This window comes from Rhinoderma darwinii, chromosome 3, assembly GCF_050947455.1.
Source record: "Rhinoderma darwinii isolate aRhiDar2 chromosome 3, aRhiDar2.hap1, whole genome shotgun sequence".
In the NCBI taxonomy this organism is placed as follows: Eukaryota; Metazoa; Chordata; class Amphibia; order Anura; family Rhinodermatidae; genus Rhinoderma; species Rhinoderma darwinii.
Genome location: NC_134689.1, coordinates 291,640,871 through 291,663,446, shown reverse-complemented (window position 1 = coordinate 291,663,446; position 22,576 = coordinate 291,640,871). Strand labels below are relative to the sequence as shown.

At 40.3% G+C, this 22,576-nt stretch overlaps 1 protein-coding gene across 1 annotated transcript in view; it reads right to left on the bottom strand.

Moving 5' to 3' along the window:
• The window catches only part of PDE8A (phosphodiesterase 8A), a 322,954-nt gene extending 305,361 nt beyond the window's left edge, over positions 1-17,593 (bottom strand). Inside the window, exon 1 of the mRNA XM_075858062.1 lies at positions 17,122-17,593. Within this exon, the coding sequence (XP_075714177.1) occupies positions 17,122-17,184 (63 nt within the window). The 5' untranslated portion in view covers positions 17,185-17,593. The remainder of the gene's footprint in view (positions 1-17,121) is intronic.
• Positions 17,594-22,576: the final 4,983 nt, after the last annotated feature.

Here is a 22,576-nt window from a genome sequence, read left to right as displayed (position 1 = left end):
AGCATGGTTTACACCTAGCCTGTTAAATTTGTTGATATTTCAGGAATATATTGGAAAATGGATTAAATGATCAAATATCTCATGTAATGCCAAATTTTTGTTGTCTGCCAAAAATTTGCATGGGCATGTGCAGTACTGAAAGTGGCAATGACCGTATTGAATATGGCCCTTATAAAGAGGCTGAATTTCAGATGTCATCTAGAACTTTTTTCAGTACTGCACATACCCGTGCAAGTTTTGAGCAGATACACTTGGTTATGAGGGCAGAGGCAATAACAGTACTTGAAGTTTATTAAGCCCTTAATGATGCCAATATACCATTTTAAGGCAGTCATTAAGGGTACTTATGTCACAGCACTGCCTATCCTCTTATCTCAACATATCCTGAAATTTGTGGTGCGAGATGACCAGCTTTGAAAAAAAACATGATTTGGCGATGTCATGAGATCTCTATGCCATATGTGTCTATATGTGGCCACCCAGTGGTTGTGATGTAAATTGCGGCCATTCAAGGATTTTGCTTGTATGTCGCGATATTGTATTGAATTTGTTTCATGATAATTGGAAGTCTATAACCATGTTCAAGCAAAGATACACATCTGTAACTCTGATTATGTCTGTTTAAAGCCTTAGATGCTGCGGTCAATAGCGATCGTGGCAGTGGCGTAAATACCGTGGTAGCAGCCGTAGCGGGGCCCGCAGCTTGAGGGGGCCCGTGCTGTAAGCCGACATGCCCCCCCCCCATATGCCCGGTGGCGCCGCTAGCAGCTGTTACGGCTACTACAGCGGTAGCGACACTACAATGGGGCCCGCGCCGCCGAACCTCTAACATGTATGGGCCAGGTGACACCGGCCCTCTCATGCCCAGGGGCATCGCTAGCACCGGATGGGGCCCGGTTGCTAGCGACAGTCACCCACTCTTGCAGTAATTGTACCTGCGTCTATAGCACTCATGTATAAATACATGCATCAGCGTTGGATAGCCGGGCACGTTCTGTGCCCGACCATTCAGCGCCTTACAATGACGCTGATTGGCAGGGCAAAGTGACTTGCCCCGCCAATCAGAGCCTTTCAATGACGGTAGCGGCACGATGACATCATCGCGCCTCTTCCGTGCTTAAAAGACGGTGACTGCATTGCCACCGGACAGCGTGGGAACGGGATCAAGGTGAGTATGTAATTTTTTTCCTTTTCTACTAAAACTGAGTGCCGTTATCTACAGTGGGGGGCTCTATCTACAGGGGGGGCTCTATCTACCGGGGGGGGGGGTCTATATGTGGGCCACTATATACAGGGGGTCTATATGTGGGGATGTTGTCCGCTATATACAGGGGGGGGTCTATATGTGGGGATGTGGGCCACTATATACAGGGGGGTCTATATGTGGGGATGTGGGGCACTGACTACAGGGGGTCTATATGTGGCGATGTGGGGCACTCTATACAGGGGGAGCTATATGTGGGACACTATATACAGAAGTGGGCTATATGTAGAGCACTATCTATAGGGGAGCTATTTGTAGGGCACTATCTATATGGGTGGGCTATATGTGGGACACTATATACAGGGGTGGTTACTTGTAGGGCACTAGCTACAGGGGGACTATATGTAGGGCACTGTCTACAGGGGTGGGCTATATGTGGGACACTGTATACAGGGGGAGCTATATGTGAGGTACTATCTACAGAGGTTAGCTATTCGTGGAGCACTATCTATTGGGGAAGCTATATGTAGGGCAGCACGGTGGCTCAGTGCTTAGCACTATTGCCTTGCAGCTCTGGAGTCCATATGTGGGCACTATCTACAGAGGGCTGTATGTGGGGCACTATCTACATGGGCTTCTATGTAGGACCCTATCTACAGAGGCTCTATGGGGGTCACTATCTACAGGGGGCTATGGGGGCACTAGCTACAGGGGGCACGGTGTGTGTGTGTGTGTGTGTGTGTGTGTGTGACACAGTGTATGGTACTATTATAATCAGGGACACAGTGTATGGCGCTATTATAGTTATATGTGCAGTGTATGGCGCGTTATTATATTTAGAGGTTTTGAGAATTTTAACTTTGCTTATAGGTGCAGGAATGTTTTAAAAGTGAGAAGCTGAAGACATCTGAGCGGAAAACTGCAGAAATGGGTCATGGCTGGGAGAAATCCATCATAGATGTCTGGACGAGAGGGAGAAGAAAAAAACTTGAATCTGAGACGTCATCGGTGAGTCACTTGATGTAAATGTTTATTCTGCCTCTAATCAGCACTGTAGTCACTGTATGATCTGCAGCGAGATGATGGGTGGCATGATTTTTTTTGTGAAACAGCATCTCTCAGCATCTCCTTACTATTCTGGCCATGTTGGGAGCTGTAGTTTTATGCCGTACAAACCTATATGGCAGGGGTTGCACTAAATTAAGCTATATTTGTTCTGGTGTTGTAAATATGTACTGAGCTTGGTTCTGGGGCTGTATATATGTACTGATCTTGGTTCTGATGCTATATTTAAGTACTGAGCTTTGTTCTAGTGCTGTATACATGTATGTATGAGATTTGTTCTGGTGCTGTATATATGTAATGAGCTTGGTTCTGAGGATGTATATATGTACAGAGCTTGGTTCTGGTGCTGTATTTATGTACTGAGCTTTGTTGTGGTGCTGTATATATGTACTGAGCTTTGTTCTGGGGATGTATATATGTACTGAGCTTGGTTCTAGTGCTGTATTTATGTACTGGGCTTGGTTCTGGGGCTGTATTTATGTACTGATATTTCTTCTAGTATTGTATATATGTACTGAGCTTGGTTCTAGTTCTGTATTTATGTACTGAGGTTGGTTCTGGTGCTATATATATGTATAAGCTTGGTTCTAGTGCTGTATTTATGTACTGAGCTTGGTTCTGGTGCTGTATATATGTACTGAGCTTTGTTCTTGTGCTGTATATATGTCAGAGCTTGGTTCTAGTGCTGTATTTATGTACTGTGCTTGGTTGTGGTACTGTATATATGTATGAGCTTGGTTCTGGAGCTGTAATTATATAGGATATATTTATAATAACAAAATTGCAGGGCCGATGGAATTGTTCTCCATTCATTGTATATTTTCATTGGAACCTGTCTGGTAGTTTTAACCCCTGGAACTATGCGATAATACATGACCTGACAATATTTCCAAATGTAAACAGCGCACACTATATGCTAATTACTCTTTAAAGGGTCATGGGGCGGTGCCGCTATCCTGAAGAGTCACATAGTCCTCCCTCCAAACCCACCTTTCCATGTTTGATTGACATCCCCCTGGCTGATACAACTTTCTCAGATGCGCCATTGTGTTGTGGCACTATATACAAGGGGAGGCACTATACACAAGGGGTAGCAGGGTGGTACTATACACAAGGGGAGCTGTGTGGCACTATACACAAAGGGGAGCTGCGTGGCATTATACACATGGGGGAGCTGTGTGGCACTATGAGGCACTACTAAGAGGGGACTGTGTGGCAATGTCTACTAGGGGGCTGTATGGCACTATTTATAAGGGGGAGGGCTGTGGCTCTATCTACAGGGGCCTGTGAGTGGCGCAACCTACAGGGGTCTGTGTGTGGGACTATCTACTAAGGGGGGCTGTGCAGCACTATCTACTAAGGGGGGCTGTGTGGCACTATATACAGTGGGAGCTGTATAGCGCTATATACAGGGGGCTTTATGGCGATATCTACAGGGGGCTGTATGGCACTATCTCTACAAGGGGGTGATGGGGGACACTGTCTACAGGGGGGGCAGGATGGCACATTCTACGGGGGCACTATCTATAAGGGGGGCTGCTTGTGGCACCTGGGGGAAGGGGCCCAGTCAAAAGTTTGCTATGGGGCCCAGTCTTTCCTAGTTATGCCCCTGGATCGTGACATCTCAGTGGTTTAATAGGAAGGGTGTACCCTCTGTCTCCCCATTGCCCCCATGTGATGCAACTGCATCTGCCGATGGTTTTCGTGGCAGCCGAGGCTCTAACGAAGACTCCCAGGTCTGCCAACAGTGTATGCCTGTGTATGGAGAAGTTTAAATAAAAATGTTATGACTCTTCGATTATGGCAACACAAAATACAACTTGTACCGTAAGAATCAAGCACTCACAAAGCTTTGTTTATGATGATAAAATGTGATGATGATAAAATATGGAAAAAAGTGCCTGGTCATTAGGCCCAAAATTGGCTGTTTACTTAACCCCTTAGTGACCACTAATACGCCTTTTAACGTCATTCACTACTGGGCTTTAGGCTAGGCTGACGCCTTTTCACGTCAGCCTAGTCTAAGTCCTGCACGGGTCTCCCGTGCAGGCTGGTGCCGGGGCTCTGCTGTCTGATGACAGCTGAGCTCCTGCTCCAACGCCTGCGATCGAAGTTTACTTCGATCGCGGCCGTTTAACCCGTTAAATGCCGCCGTCAATAGCGACCGCGGCATTTAACTTTGTTTACAGAGGGAGTGCGCTCCCTCTCTCACCCATCGGCGGCCCGCGAATGCAATCGCGGGTCTCCGATGGGGTGTCATGGCAGCCGTGGGACTGATAAAAGCCCCCAGGTCTGCCCTGGACATATGCCTGTTAGGACGCGCCGGAGGCACGTCCTAACAGATTGCCTGTCAGATTTACACTGACAGGCAATAATGCTCTGGTATACGAATTATACCAGAGCATTATAGCAGCGATCGGAATATCGCACAGTAAAGTCCCCTAGTGGGACTAATAAAATCAGTCATCAAAGTGAAATAAAGATTATTAATAAAAAGTACAGTAAAAAAATAAATAAAACCATTTTTTTCCATAAAAAGTGGTTTTATTTAGTAAAAGTGTAAAAAAAAAAAAAAAGTACACATATGTGGTATCGCCGCGACCGTAATGACTCCATTAATAAAGTTAATATGTCATTTAAACCGCAAAGTGAACACCGTAAAAAAAAAACGCCAAAAACTATGGCGAAATTGCAATTTTTTTCCATTGCCCCCCAAAAAAGTCATAATGAAAATGAATCAATAAGTCCCATGTACCCCAAAACAGTACCATTCAAAACTACGTCTTGTCCCGCAGAAAACAAGCCCAAAAAATCACTACATTGATGGAAAAATAAAAAAATTACGGCTCTTGGAATGCGACGATGCAAAAACAAATAATTTTAGTTCAAAAGTGTTTTTATTGTGCAAAAGTCGTAAAACATAAAAAAACCTCCACATATGTGGTATCGCCGTGATCGTACCGACCCATAGAATAAAGGTAACATGTTAATTACGTCGCACAGTGACCGGCGTCAATTTAAAAACGCATAGAACAATGGCGGAATTTCAGTTTTTTTTTATAATCCCCCCCAAAAAGGTTAATAAAAGTTAATATAAAAATTATATGTACCCAAAAATGGTGCCATTAAAAAGCACAACTAATCCCGCAAAAAACAAGTCCTCATACAGCTATGTAGACGAAAAAATAAAAACGTTATAGCTCTTTGAATGCGACTATAGAAAAACGAATAAAATAGCTTGGTCATTAAGGCCTAAAATGGGCTGGTCACTAAGGGGTTAAAGGGTTAATTAAGGTTTAACTGCGCAATGATGCATTATGATATGTTGTTGCAGACACAATGGGCTTGGGGTTGGGGGTATAACGATTCTCACATTGATTTATTAAAGTACTTGTATAGGGAAATAGATACATAAATTTCTTATACATGATGAGTTCCATTACCATATTATGTGAAATAATCACATTTAAATGATAATATAGTATATTGGCATTAATATGCTCATTTGGTTACTATGGAATATGTAAATTGTGATGTTGTAATTACTGGTGGATACACATAACATACAGTAAGTGACACTTGTGTGTGATTGGTTGTTTATGAATGACAATGTAGGTACTATATACTGTATACTCAGTTTAGTTACTTGTATTACTGCTTGAAAAAAGTTTTTTGGTGTTGAAACATCCCCTATGTATATGTATCAATAAACGCAACACTTAGTATTGAAGACCTTGGATTGGGCTCCATGGACTGCTTTGCACGTTGAATACTTCTGTATGTATCCTCTTGCTGCTTTGCATGGTGTTATAAATATACTGTGACTGGTATTCTATAGGCACTAAAGCTGTTATGATGTGGGCACTTTGGTTGGTATTATGCAGCCAATGTGGCTGGTATGTGGGAACAATGACTGGTATTATAAGGCTACTATTGCTTGTATTATACATGCACTATATTGATAATATTACTGGAACAATTTTATAGATACATACATACATATATACATACATACATACATACATACATACATACGTATGTATGTACTAAAACTGATACTATCAAATATGGACTAGTGGTGTTTCAATTATATATGCATTTATTATTATATAGGTACTCCGGCTGCTATTATATGGGCAGTATGTTTGGGACTATTACAGGGAAGGTAATATGGCTGGCCCTGTTACTATTAGATCGGCACAATACAAAACTATTATGTGGCATGAATACTGTCACTGTATGGCATGAATTTGTATTGAATGGCAGTATTATATGGGCACAGTTTTTGTACTGTATGCACTATTATTTTATATCTAAGTTCACATGTGATCTATGGAGTTAAGGGGCATAGATATGCAAGTAAGACAAGCATTAAGACTGTCCCTCATTCTGGAACCAACCATAGACAAACTAGACAAAATCTGGGAAATATGATGATCCAGAAGTTGTAGATCCTGAAATCAATCCAACCAGAAAACCTGGGACAGAGTCAAAATAAAGCCAGAACATTATCCATGATAAGCTATCAAGAAAAAAGAACGAAAAGACATCACACAGCACCTACAAAGGGTAAGCACGCCTGCTTAGGCAGCTAATGAATGGATGAGGTGGACTGAAATAACCTGCCCAATGATGTCACTAGCACACGTACCAGGGTCTCGAATCTGTAAACTAGGGCAGAGGAAATAGCCATGTGGGACAGAAATGCGTAATGATGCAAGGAAAGGAGACTAAGACTATAAAATGACTAGATAACCTCTGCTATGAAGAGGGTTTCCTATAATGCCAAATTTTGCTCCTACAGTCAAATCTGTTCAATCTCTTTCAGATATTTTATGGTAACATGCAACATCCTGAATGTCCCATAATTTGCTCCAATTTAAAGCACATCTGTAAGCGGAATATGCTGCCCTATGTAGTGATGAAAGAATATAGTTATGAGTCTGCTGTATTAATGAGGGAAGAGCGCACCACCCCATCCCTTTCCGCAGTGACTGACAGGTTTGTGTATGCACATATACACAGCAGCTTGTTAGTCACCGTAGCGAGGGGCGGGGAGATGTGGGCAAAGCATTTTCTTATGAATGTAGCGGACTCATAATTATATAGTCCGCTGTAGTCTCTCATCGCCATATTTTTGTGCTGTTTTGATAATAGGAGTACGGACCTGTAGCAGCCCTTACATGGGGCAGCCTATTGAGCTGATAGATCCACTATAATTTTTTCTTATGGTAACAACTTGTCACTGCAACTACCAACTGTTTAGAGCAATGCTTTCATTTGTGATGTTACATAGTGACCATCTTGTTTCATCTTGCATCCCTTGATGGTTACAGATTTTTTTTATTCTCACTTTTCTAAACATGCTAAAAAAAAACACTGAAGCATTTGTCTTATTAGATTTTATACTTCTACAGCTAGCACAGTGATTCTCAAGATTTCTAGACAAAGTACCCTACACACAAAATGTTAACAAAGTACCCCCAAGATTATGATCGGTCAGGATTTCAAACAAAATTCTCATCTTCCACCATATTAGGTAAAAAAAAAAGTGTTGCCAGCCCTCTCAACAATCTTTCTTTGTTTAGGAATCCCAGACGACAATATAAAATGCACTTACGCGTTTTGAACTTCACAGGATTCTTATTTATAGACTTTTAAAACTGTGTTTAACCAATGGAAAACACTCTAGTAGGCAGATCAATTGATAAACACCTGACAACCATCTAAAAACAAAGTGAAACCCCTCTATGGAGAAACGTTACTTTCTCCAGAATATAACATAAGATAATAGCTTCTAGTTGAGAAGGCAAAAAAATCAGTACAGGAAATATTTTTTTAAAACTTACATTTAATTCCTTTGGATAACGTGTGTGGTGTCCATACAAAACTTTGCGACTTATTTAACCCCTTCCCTCCGCAGCCATATTTTTGGATTTTCATTTTCGCTTTTTCCTCCCCACCTTTTAAAAGCCATAACTTTTTTTTATTTTTCCAGTGCTATAGCCGTATGAGGGCTTGTTCTTTGCGGAATGAGTTGTTGTTTTTACCATATAATGTACTAGGAAACTGGAAAAAAATTATTTGTGAGGTGAAATGGAAAAAAAAACCTGTGATTCCTCCAATATTTTTTGGGGTTTCGTTTTTATGTCGTTCACCGTGTGTTAACTTTATTCTGTGGGTCAATACGATCACGGCTATACAAAATGTATATAGTTTTTTATGCTTTACCATAACTTTTTGTTTTTTTAATACCATTTTGGAGTACATTGGACTTTCTGATCACTTTTTATAAAACATTTTGTGGGCGATGAGGTGACCAAAAAAAGCACTTCTGGCCTTTTAATTTTTTTTTTAAAATATAGTTTTTTTCTTTATCATAATATTGCTTAAAATACAGATCGGTAAGCATGCAATACAAGACAACATGTAGTACATCCGTTTACATAAGGAATCATTAACATAAATTTCCTTCCTATAGATTTTGAAATCTGTATGGGGATATACACCCTTTCCCCATAATAAGGATCCATTCAGACCTCTAAACCAGTGGCGTAACTACCGCTATAGCAGCCGTAGCGGCTGCTACGGGGCCCGCAGCATGAGGGGGCCCGTGCCACACGCCGGCACGGGCCCCCCCATGGCCGGAGGCTCCACTAGCAGCCGCTATGGCTGCTACAGCGCGACACCACTGAAGGTGTTGTTCCAACAAAAGACATGCATCCCCTGTCCACAGGATAGGGGATATATGTGTGATCGCTGGGACACCCAGCGATGAGGAGAACGGGGGACCGAATGTCCCCCGAAGTTCTCCATGACAAACCTCGGACTTCCAGGGTCTGTCTGCAGCTCCATAGAAATGACTTGTGCATCGGTCGCGCTTGTGCGCATGCGTGACGAGCGCTCCTTTCATTTTTATTGACGCCGGAAGTCCGAGGTTCGTCATGGAGAACTTCGGGGGACTTTCAGTCTCCCATTCTCCTTATCACTGCCAGCGATCACACATAATCTATCGGGGATACATCTCTTTTGTAGGACAAACTATAGGCCGTTTTTTTGAGGGGGGGGGGGAGGTGGGCTATATAGCGTTATCTACAGGGGGGGTCTGTATGGCGTTAATTACAGGGGGAGTCTGTATGGCGTATTCCTTGGGGGGGTGTCTGTATAGCGTTATCTACAGGGGGGGTCTGTATGGCGTTATATACAGGGGGGTCTGTATGGCATTATCTAGAGGGGGGTCTGTATGGCGTTATCTACAGGGGGGTCTGTATGGCGTTATCTACAGGGGGACTCTGTATGGCATTATCTACAGGGGGGACTCTGTATGGCGTTATCTACAGGGGGCTGTATGGCATTATCTACAAGGGGTGTCTGTATGGCGTTATCTACAGGAGGGTCTGTATGGCGTTATCTACAGGGGGCTGTATGGCGTTATCTACAGGGGGCTGTATGGCGTTATCTACAGGGGGCTGTAAGGCGTTATCTACAGGGGGGCTGTATGGCATTATCTACAGGGGGCTGTGTATGGCGCTATCTACAGGGGGCTGTGTATGGTGCTATCTATAGGCGGGCGCTGTGTGGTGGAATTTATAGGGAGGCACTATCTACAAGGGGGGGTTGTGTGATACCCAGCGGAGGGGGGCCCCAGTCAAAAGTTTGCTATGGGGCCCAGTCTTTCCTAGTTACGCCTCTGCTCTAAACCCGCCCTTAAAAAATTGTCCACCAATTTATCTAGACTTTCTTTTCTCTCTATATTACCATCATCCTCTTTATATTTAAATCTAGTGAGTCCCATTAGGATATCCCCCCTACAATACCATACAACAGGAAACAAACATTAAGTGTATATCACCAAGGTGGCATACAGGACCTCAGCCCTCAGCCATTCTATCTCAAAGTAAACTCCTGATTTCATTCACTGTGCGGGCTAAATAATGTTATAGTTTGGACTTTTATGGACACGGCGATAGTTATGTTAATTTTTCTTTTTACATTGCGTTTGGGGGACTTTTAATATTTGTATTTTTCTCATATATTAAAAAAAACGTTATTTCACTCTGTTTAACTTTTTTTATTAGTCCCCCTATTGAAGTTGAACCAGCGATCATTGGATTGTTTGCACGATATACTGCAATACTAATATATTGCAATATATCTATATATAGTGATTCTGACAGGCTCCTATTAAGTCCTGCATCTGGCAAGTCTTAATACAACTACAAAGATGGTAGACCTGGGGGCCTTCATTAGGCCCTCAGGCTGCCATACCAACCATTAGCACCCCGCGATTGTGTCGCTGCTGGGCGATGGACCGTCAAAGGGGGCCGCTCCCTGTTTCCGACCACTTAGATGCCACGGTCGCTATTGACCGCGGCATCTAAGGGGAAAAACAAGCGGGATCCTGCTCGTTACACTGAAGTGTTGGCTTTAACATACAGCTGATAGGCTTGTTCTATGGAGTGGGGTCACCCGTGAGCCTGCTCCATACTCCCCCATCCGACTTTCACCGTATATATACTGCGGATGTCGGGAAGGGGTCAAACACTAATGATCTTAGTGTATCATTTACATATGGAATGTGCAGGTCGGAAATATGTTATTTAGATCTGTGTCTGACTTTGGACCACATGAGAGGTCCCATAATAACAACAACATACAGGAAAGAGGCCAGTGGTAACTGGCATATAGCTGTCATCATTTACATACAATCTAGGCCAGAGGTCTCAAACACGCAGCCCGCAGGTCGCATGCGGCCCCTGAAGCTGACATCTGCGGCCCGCTAACAGTAAGAGAGCAGCGAGCAGGCCGAAGGAGGAGCGCCACCCCACCTGTAGATAGTACCATGCCATACACTTCACCCTGTGGACAGCGCTACACCCCCTCTCTATAGATAGTTTAATTGGGGCTCCCTCAAGTGCAATCCCCAGCCATAGCGCTCTGGTCGGGGATTCTGCTGATAGACGAGGCCTCTGACGTCACTGTCCATATATGGACAGTGACGTCAGTGGGTACTCCTGGACCGGAATGCCCGGCCAGCGCGTTGCCGACGCACTGGTTGGGGATTCCGCTGATAGACGAGGCCTCTCACATAACTGTCCATATATGGACAGTGACGTCAGGGGCTCCAAGGCTTTGGCTTGGGATTCCACTCCTAGAGGGAGCCCCAATGGAGCTATCCATTGGGGGATATGTGTGGCACTATCTACAAAGCGGTGTGTGTGTATCATTATCTACAGAGGGCACTGTGGCATTATCTACAGAGTGTGCTGGGGAATTATCTACAGAGGGCACAGTGGCCTTATCTAGGGGGGGTGTGGTACTCTGTACAGAGGACACTGGCATTATCTATGGGGGAGTGTGGCATTACCTACAGAGGGAACTCTGGCATTATCTAAAGAGGGCACTGTGGCGTTATCTACAGAGGGCACTGGGGAATTATATAGGGGGAGTGGCTCTATCTACAGAGTCAGAAGGTGAAGAGAAAAAAATGCAGTGTAATTACGGGTATCGGCGCCAGGCTGAAGAGGATCAGGAACGGAGTCAAGTGCATAGGATCTAGGAGATCTTTTATTGAGAAGACGACGCGTTTCTGGACCGGACTGGTCCCTTCGTCAGCCGCAACAGAATCTGCAACGCAGATTATGTGCGGCATTGATGCAGACAGTGTCTGCAGAAATATGCCACGTCTGGCCATGCCCTTATAGTAATGTAGTATTGCTATAGTAATGTAGTATTATTATAGTAATGTAGTATTGTTATAGTAATGTAGTATTGTTTATAGTAATGTAGTATTATTATAGTAATGTAGTATTTTTATAGTAATGTAGTATTATTAAAGTAATGTAGTATTGTTATAGTAATGTAGTATCATTATAGTAATGTAGTATTATTATAGTAATATAATATTGTTATAGTAATGTAGTATTATTATAGTAATGTAGTATTATTATAGCAATGTATCTTTATTATTATTATTATTATTATTATTATTATTATTATAGTAATGTAGTATTGTTATAGTAATGTAGTATTATTATAGCAATGTAGTATTGTTATTATAGTAATGTAGTATTATTACAGTAATGCAGTACTGTTAAAGTAATGTAGTATTGTTATAGTAATGTAGTATTATTATAGTAATGTAGTATTATTATAGTAGTTCAAATAATGAATTGATTAACAATAATTTTGTATTTTATCAAATTATATGTTATAGTAATGTAGTATTATTATAGTAATGTAGTATTGTTATAATAATGTAGTATTATAGTAATGTAGTATTATTATAGTAATGTAGTATTGTTATAGTAATGTAGTATTATAGTAATGTAGTATTATTATAGTAATGTAGTATTGTTATAGTAATGTAGTATTATAGTAATGTAGTATTATTATAGTAATGTAGTATTGTTATAGTAATGTAGTATTATTATTATTATTATTATTATAGTAATGTAGTATTATTATTATTATAGTAATGTAGTACTATTATAGTAATGTAGTATTGTTATAGTATTGTAGTATTGTTATTATAGTAATGTAGTACTGTTATAGTAATGTAGTATTATTATAGTAATGTAGTATTGTTATAGTAATGTAGTATTATTACAGTAATGTAGTATTATTATAGCAATGTAGTATTGTTATTATAGTAATGTAGTATTGTTATAGTAATGTAGTATTATCATAGTAATGTAGTATTGTTATAGTAATGTAGTATTATAGTAATGTAGTATTGTTATAGTAATGTAGTATTATTATAGTAATGTAGTATTATTACAGTAATGTAGTATTATAGTAATGTAGTATTGTTATAGTAATGTAGTATTATCATAGTAATGTAGTATTGTTATAGTAATGTAGTATTATAGTAATGTAGTATTGTTATAGTAATGTAGTATTATTATAGTAATGTAGTATTATTACAGTAATGTAGTATTATTATAGCAATGTAGTATTATTATAGTAATGTAGTATTATAGTAATGTAGTATTGTTATAGTAATGTAGTATTATCATAGTAATGTAGTATTGTTATAGTAATGTAGTATTATCATAGTAATGTAGTATTGTTATAGTAATGTAGTATTATAGTAATGTAGTATTGTTATAGTAATGTAGTATTATAGTAATGTAGTATTATTATAGTAATGTAGTATTGTTATAGTAATGTAGTATTATAGTAATGTAGTATTGTTATAGTAATGTAGTATTATTATAGTAATGTAGTATTATTACAGTAATGTAGTATTATTATAGCAATGTAGTATTATTATAGTAATGTAGTATTATAGTAATGTAGTATTGTTATAGTAATGTAGTATTATCATAGTAATGTAGTATTGTTATAGTAATGTAGTATTATCATAGTAATGTAGTATTGTTATAGTAATGTAGTATTATAGTAATGTAGTATTGTTATAGTAATGTAGTATTATAGTAATGTAGTATTATTATAGTAATGTAGTATTGTTATAGTAATGTAGTAATGTAGTATTATTATAGTAGTTCAAATAATAAATTGATTAACAATAATTTTGTATTTTATCTTATATGAAAGTAATGCGGCCCATCAACTTCACATTTCTATGTGCGGCCCATTTACTCAACCGAGTTTGAGACCCCTGCTCTAGACTATACCCAAAGAGGAATTGATTACAGCAGTAAGGAATTGTACCCTATTTTCAGACTTTGAGATGGAGGCACATAATATTCATCAACGGCTGTTTAGTAAGGGATATACACTAGTGCCATTGAAAAACGGCTGCAAAAGTGCATGGATAGAAACATTCTTGCTAGTAATAAAAAGCAGCCGCTGACACTGAACCCGTCAGTCCCGCGGACCTGACGGATTCAGGTTTTAGCACACGATTTACAGGATACAGAGCATCTGTTTTTCAAAAAGTAAAAATTATTTTTAATAAAAAATATTTTGAAAGTTGCACCAATCACACTTTTTTTTAAACTATTTCAAATGTGTACATAGCCTTTAGGTGTGTTTCATATTGATGTCTTGGATTCCTAAATAAAGAAGGATTGTCAATAGTGCTGGCAAAACGTACATTTTCTATATTTGTGACGGCCGCTGCCAGAGAGCCATGCACCCAGGAGGTATACTATGAACATTCCAGTCCATAAACCTGTGGGTGAGCTGGTTTTATTCCTTTATTATTATTCCAATGTATAACATGGTGCTAAGGCTAATAGTGATGTGCTGCTTCTAGTAGATGATGCAGAGTCGACCTACACAGTGCCCACATAACAGATCCAAGCTGCCACAGTGCCAGCATAACAGAACTACAGATGTGTCCTCCCTTACTTTCTCTCTAAATCCTACAGAACCCGAGATGTATAACGCAAGATGTTAAACAAGCATGGAAAAAAGACATATTTCTCAGATGGATGCCTCTGACAGACGCCATCTGTCAGCCATCCGTCGCCTATAGACAACCATGTTAAAAAAGGTATATGTCAATGCCATCCAGTAAAATAACTTATACGTTAAATGCATACATATTTTTCACATGGGAGTCTATGGGCTACGGATGGTATTCATCAGAAGCATCTGTTAATCATCCATCGCCGATAGACTGCTATGTCGAAAAAAAAATATTCGTATAGATTTAGTACTAGATTTAAATGTACTGAATGTCGTGAGATTGTATTGAATTGGTATCATGACAAATTGTATAACTTAATGCAATTCAAGAAAAAGTCAAGGGTGAACCCAAACGTAGCTGCACCCATCTCATTACACAGTTGTAATGCCCGTGACAAAGAATGCCTACAAAGTAGAAGTCTGGAACAAAAGCATGTCCTGAGGGCACCACATGTACCCTGTAGCCCTGTGGCATGTACCCCCTAGGATACTCGTACCACATGTTAAGAAACTATGATCTAGTGGAAGCACTTATAAACAAATCCTTTAATTGGCTCTTAATAGATAAATCCCTTTCTTCTACTGAAGTAATTGGTTATATAAAGAGCTATAGGGTTGCCACCAGGCTGACCAAAATTAATGATGTTTGTTTTCATACGCAGAGATGAAACAGTTGTTACAGAAGTCCTACTTTATTTTAACCAATAAAAAATGACTGGCATTCCTTGATGGGCAATGGAATTTTTGCTTTTAGAACCAAGACTAATATATTTGACCTTATGCATTATCCTATTATACATGTATGCATTTATGCTTTGATGACTTTAAAATAGTTGCTAGGGCCGGGAAATTCCAATATGTTAGCCTTTGGGGTGCCGAAAGGGCTTGCAGAGGAGACTAAAGTCATCACATGTGTTCACATGCATGTGTGGTAACTGTTTCTTCTCCATAGTCAGCAATAGAAGCCATTAGATCCATTAGGTACATTGTAAACCTGCTGTCTGATATGACGTTTATATTATACTATATTAGACTATTATACCTTGTATCAGACCTCATGTCATTTATCTCATGTTATTTATCATATATGGCGGGCATTTATCTTGGCTCTACACATTGGACTTTTATATTTTAATTTACATTTCAAATGTGTGACATAAGGAGCTTCACAAGTATAAATCAGACATGGACACTATGGAATGACCACAGGTACCTGACTGTTGCTAGTGGAAAATTCTCTTTCTGGAAACCACTGGTAGAAATAAAAAACACCATGACAGCGACTGGTGGAATGTTGAGGTTCTTTCCTGACTGGCATTGATATAAACTTATTTTACGAAATGATTCTTATTATTTTGACAGTTCCACAATTACACTTATGTGATCCCTTTATCTTCCAGGAGGTGATCACACTTTCGTCTTCTTAAAATGCTCAGATGCACCACTGTCTAAGTCAAATGATTTTGCCCCTCAATGTCAGTAGCAAGTCATCATCTTTTAAGATCAAATCCAACATTGTCATATTTGTTTGAGTTGATAATTACAATGTTACTTAGCAGAGCTTTGGTCTCTAGGTGGACTTCATCTTGAAAGCCAGTATGGTCTGTCATTCCACATTGCTGCTGGGTAACCCATACTTATCCCATCTTTCTATCCCCTAAGTGCACTCATATGACCTCCCAAATTACAGCTTTTAAGATCACGGTTGACTTCCAAATGTTTCCAAGCACCTACCACACTGTGCTGGCAGATCCTGTTTTCAAGATCTTAACTGCGGAGATCTAAGCATTAAAAATAAATCCTTTCATTCCATATGGTTGCCTTGTTATTATTACCATTCTGTCTCCAATCCACTCAAGCAGCCTAGTTGTGCGTACTGCCGACAACATCACACTCCCATAATCTCCTAGTATTAAATGTACAATCCATGCTATACATTATACCATGATTGTACATATATCTGCATCATCAGTACTATATGAGTTGTAGTGCAATGTTATTGGGTGGCACAGTGCTCAGAGATTGGCACTATCACAGCATTTGGGCCATGGATTTTCTATGTAACATGGTTGGGACTGCCTGCATTCTATATGTTCTCTTTATGTTTGACTTTTTTTGCGCTGGCTACTTTGATACCGATAGGTCAATTGGCTTCATACGAAATTACCCTTAGTGTGTACAGTATGTGGGTGTCTGAGATAGAAATACATTTTAGATTTTGAGTCCTTCATAAAACAGGGAGTGATGTAAGAGAATGCATTCTCTTTACAGTGCTCTGGAATATGTTGGCACTATATAAATAATGGATTATAAAATAAATAGTCAATACAGCAACAGATATAATTGGCATTTTATTAGCAATATTAAATGACACGCTACAAGGACCAGATGGCATGAGCTATAAAGAGATTACACATGAGCGTACCATCTAACAATAGAAATGAAGACAATAGTAGCGTAAAATTGATCCTTACCTGATGCTTGGGACCATTGAGCAATCTGCCGCCTCCTAAACTTTTCCCCTTCTTCCACTCCATGTTGTTCTTGTTGTGCTTGCAGCTAATAATACCGCAGGGATTATTCTTCTGGCATTTAGTCACAGTTGTGTAGGCTCATTTCTGGAGAAGCAGTGATGCTGACATCTTTTGCTACATTCTACATTACAGATACCACCAACCTGCTGCCACCAAGCACCAGTGCCCTGCTACGTCCCGTGGGCAAGAGGCAGAGAAACAATCTAATTGCAGGATATTCCACATCAACAGCGTCTTCTGCACCCAGAGCAGCAATAAGACAAATTCAAGACTCCGAGGGAGAAAAAAAAAAACTTGACAGACCAGTGTTAATTCAATTTTGAAGCCACTCCTTCTTCTCTCATAGCTTGTCTAGATCATAAAACCAGAGGCAAGGTCACCAGGCAACCAGAACCCACGTCACTGTGGCAATAAAGTCAGCAGCTCCTATTCAGAGAGTTACCTGCAGTGTAGACATGCTGCTCTCTTATCTCCCAAGTCATTCCCCTCTCTCTGTATATGGATGAGGGCTGTCTAATGTTTACAAGTCACTTTAATGGAGGAGTGTCTCACTTGGACTGTGAACTTGGACTCCCGGCTGTGAAATACATCCAGGACACTATCGATACTGGCAGTAGACATTGAACCCTATGCGTTATATAAAATGATTTACACTTCTAACTCATAGATGGTATAAATATTTCCATAGAAAATGGAGATTGGGATAGTTACCGGTTGGTAAAGAAAACTTCTATCTTCTGTTGTGGAGACACTATCTATCCTGCCTCCCTTATCTTTAGTCTCCCACAAATGAAAAAAGTGCTTACCTAACCCACCCCATTCAAGCATTGGAAAATACCTGCCATGCCCTCTAGGGGGTCAAAATGTTGGTGGGCACCAGCAATACAACTTTCCAGAACTTCTGTAACATAGAAGTCAATTTTTTGGGTCCCCCACAACATGGAGATCCATTACTTGATATTTTTTGGGCACTGCTCAGCAAGCTTAGCTCTGCAGTTAATATTCATTAAGTCTGAAGTAAAATGGGAATCTCTGGTTTTTTTCTTTCATTCCGATTTAGTTGATTATGGGGCAGCCATCTTGGGAACAGCGGTTCAGTGATTTGCTTTACAATAGCCACATGGACATAAGGAACCTCAGTGAGAAAATAACCAATTGACTTCTGTGGGAAAGTTTTGTGGGCATGTAGTGCAGAGGTTACTGTGTAGGGTGGGGTAGAAGGGGTAGAAGGGAGGAGGAGGTGAGCTGTCCCCGGTCATCTATTGTGATGGAGTGATGCTGTGTTATCTGTCATTCATTGTAATCCTACCTGTAATGATAATGAGATGACTGAAGTGATCTCTACAGAACAGATCTTCAGTGGCCAGTGTGAAAACTGCAAGATTTCACGTTTATTTTTTTAATATAAATAGAGACATCACCACCATTTAAAAAATATATATTTTTAACCCCTTAGTGTCTAAGCCTGTTTTGGCCTTGTGGACACAGACGATTTTTGCAAATCTGACATGTGTTACTTTATGTGGTAATAACTCCGGAATGCTTTTACCTATCCAAGCGATTCTGAGATTTCTTTCTCGTGACATGTTGTACTTTATGATACTGAAAAAATTTGGTCGTTAAATTCAATATTTATTTATAAAAAACACCAAAATTTAGAGAAAATTTGCAAAAATCTGCATTTTTCTAAATTGTAATGTATCTGCTTGTAAAACAGATCGTAATACCACACAAAATATTTACTAGTTAACATTTCCTATATGTCTACTTTATATTTGCATCATTTTTCAACGACCTTTTATTTTTCTAGGACGTTACAAGGCTTAGAACTTTAGCTGCAATTTCTCGCATTTTCAAGAAAATTTCAAAAGGCTATTTTTTCAGGGACCAGTTCAGTTCTGACGTGGTTTTGAGGACCTTATATATTAGAAAGTCCCCATAAATCACCCAATTTTAAAAACTGCGCCCCTCAAAGTATTCAAAACAGCATTCAGAAATTATTTTAACCTTTTAGGTATTTCACAGGAATTAAAGCAAAGTAGAGGTGAAATTTACAAATTTCAATTTTTTTTTACGAAATTCATTTGTAATACAGTTTTTTCTGTAACACAGAAGGTTTTACGAGAGAAACGCAACTCAATACTTATTACCCAGATTCTGCAGTTTTTAGAAATATCCCACATGTGGCCCTAGTGTGGTAATGGACTGAAACACCGGCCTCAGAAGCAACGGAGCGCCTGGTGGATTTTGGGGCCTCTATTTTATTAGAATATATTTTAGGCACCATGTCAGGTTTGAAGAGGTCTTGTGGTGCCAAAACAGTGGAAACCCCCCAAAAGTGACCCCATTTTGGAAACTACACCCCTCAAGGAATTTTTCAAGAGGTATAGTTAGCATTTTTAGCCCACAGGTTTTTTGCTAAATTTATTGGAACTTGTCTGTGAAAATGAAAATCTACTTTTTTTTCTGAAAAAACATATGATGTTTTCGTTTTTACAAGCAATAAAAGAGAAAAAGCACCCCAACATTTGTAAAGCAATGTCTCCCGATTATGGCAATACCCTATATGTGGTAATAAACTGCTGTTTGGACCCACGGCAGGGCTCAGAAGGGAACGAGGGCCATTTGGATTTTGGAGCGCAGATTTTGCTGGAATGGTTTTCGGTGCCATGTCGTATTTGCAAAGCCCTGGAGGGACCATAAGGGTATGTTCACACGGCCTATTTACGGACGTAATTCGGGCGTTTTTGCCCCGAATTACGTCCGAAAATAGCGCCTCAATAGCGCTGACAAACATCTGCCCATTGAAAGCAATGGGCAGACGTTTGTCTGTTCACACGAGGCGTATATTTACGCGCCGCTGTCAAATGACGGCGCGTAGATAGACGCCCGCGTCAAAGAAGTGACCTGTCACTTCTTTGGCCGTAATTGGAGCCGTTATTCATTCACTCCAATGAATAGCAGCGCCAATTACGGCCGTAATGGACGCGGCGTTCAAGCGCCTGCACATGCCGGCACGGCTGAAATTACGGGGATGTTTTCAGGCTGAAACATCCCCGTAATTTCAGCCGTTACGGACGCCCTCGTGTGAACATACCCTAACAGTGGAAACTCCCCAAAAGTGACCCCATTTTGGAAACGACACCTCTCAAGAAATTTTTCTAGGTGTATAGTTAGCATTTTGACCCTACACGGTTTTTGCTGAATTTATGGGAATTATGCCGTGAAATTGAAAATCTAAATTTTTTTCTAATAAAATGTAGTTTTAGCTCAGATTTTTGGGTTTTTACAATAGATAAAGGAGAAAAAACACCCCAATATTTGTAAAGCAAACTCTTCTGAGCACAGCAATACCCCATATGTGGTAATAAACTGCTGTTTGGACACATGGCGGAAGTTAGAAAGGACGGAGTGCCATTTGACTTTTGGAGCTCAAGTTTTGCTGGAATTGTTTGCGGCCCCATGTCACATTTGCAAAGCCACTGAGGGGCCAAAATAGTGCAAACCCGGCTAAAGTGACCCCATTTGGGAAACTATACCCCTCGTGGAATTTATCTAGCGGTATAGTGAGCATTTTGACCCCACAGTTTTTTTGCTGAATTATTGGGATTATGCAGTGAAAATGAAAATCTACATTCTTTCCACTAAAATATTGAATTTTTTTCATTTTCACAAGGAATAAAGGAGAAAAAGCGCCCCAACAATTGTAAACCAATTTCTCCCGAGTACGGCAATACCCCATATGTGGTCATAAACTACTGCTTGTATACACCGCAGGGCTCAGAATGGCAGGAGTGCTACTTGGCATGTAGATTTTGGTTGATTGTTTTTTGGGCGCCATGTCGCATTTGCAGAGCCCCTGAGGTACCCGTACAGTAGAAACCCCTGAGAAGTGACTCCATTTTGGAAACTTTACCCTTCACGGTAATCATCTAGGGGTGTACTGAGCATTTTGATCCCACTAGTGTTTCATAGATTGTATTAGAATGAGGCAGTGAAAATGAAAAATTATTTTTTTTTCCAAAAATATGTCGTTTTGCACCCAATTTTTTTTTCAACAAGGGGTAATAGGAGAAAAAACAACACATAATTTGTTACCCAATTTCTCCTGAGTACGGCAATACCCAATGTGTGGCCCTAAACTGATGTTTAGGCACATGGCAGAGCTCAAAATGGAAGGAGTGCCATGTGGCTTTTAGAGCACAGATTTTGCTGGACTGGTGTATGGGCGCCATGTCGCATTTGCAGAGCTCCCTTAGAAGTGACCCCATTTTGTAAACTACACCCCTCAAGGCATTTATCATTTGCCGGGACATATGACAGGGCTTAGGAGTGAAAGGCGCACGTGAGACCTATTTTGGTGATTTTCGCAGCATTAGCCCACAATGGCAGGGCTCTAGGGTCTAATAGTAAAACAAACCCCCAAGTAGTGACCCCCATTTTGGAAACTACACCCCTGAAGGAATTTTATTAAGGGGTGTAGTGAGCATTTTGACCACACAGGGTTTTTTTTTTTCTATTAGAAATGAACGCTCAGTGGATGGTGCAAAGTGAAAATTGCAAATTTCCACAGGTTTTAGTGCACAATATTTTGTGCCCAGTTTGTGCCACTGAAGACAAATACCTCAAACTGTTAAGCGGGTTCTCCCGGGTATGGCGATGCCATATATGTTGACGTAAACTGCTGCTTGGGCACGCTGCAGGGCTCAGAAGGGAGGTAGCGCCATTTGGCTTTTGGAACGCAGATTTTGCTTAGTGGTAATTTTTTGGGGGTTTTTGCTGGTATGTCAGTTTATGATGTGGGGGGGGGGCATATGTAAGCTGTACGGAGTATATCAGGGCATAATAAAGCCTCATGCACACGACCGTAAAAACACCCGTTATTGCGGGTCGTAATTACGACCTGCAATAACGGGCTCATAGACTTCTGTTACCCACGGGCACCTTCCCGTTTTCTCACGGGAAGGTGCCCGTGCCGTTAAAAAAATAGAACATGTTCTATTTTTCTATTTTAGGGGCCGTGCTGCTATACTTTATAATGACAGCACGGCTCGCAAAAGCGGCCCGTGCTCGTAATTACGAGTCGTAATTACGAGCACAGTCGTGTGCATGACGCCTTAGAGGGTATAATAATTGGGTAAATAAATAATAATTCATAGATATGTGGCCGGTGTCGCACTAAGAAAAGGTGCCAGATCTTATCCGCTTTTGGACACTCTGCACATTTTGCGTCGCCATATTCTGAGAGCCAGAACTTCTTTATTTTTTCTCCACCGGAGCTGGGTGAGGGCTTATTTGTTGCGGGACAATCTGTAGATTTCATTAGTACCATTTTGGGGTACATGCGATTTTTTTGATCACTTTGTATTTCATTTTTTTGGCAAGCAAGGTGACC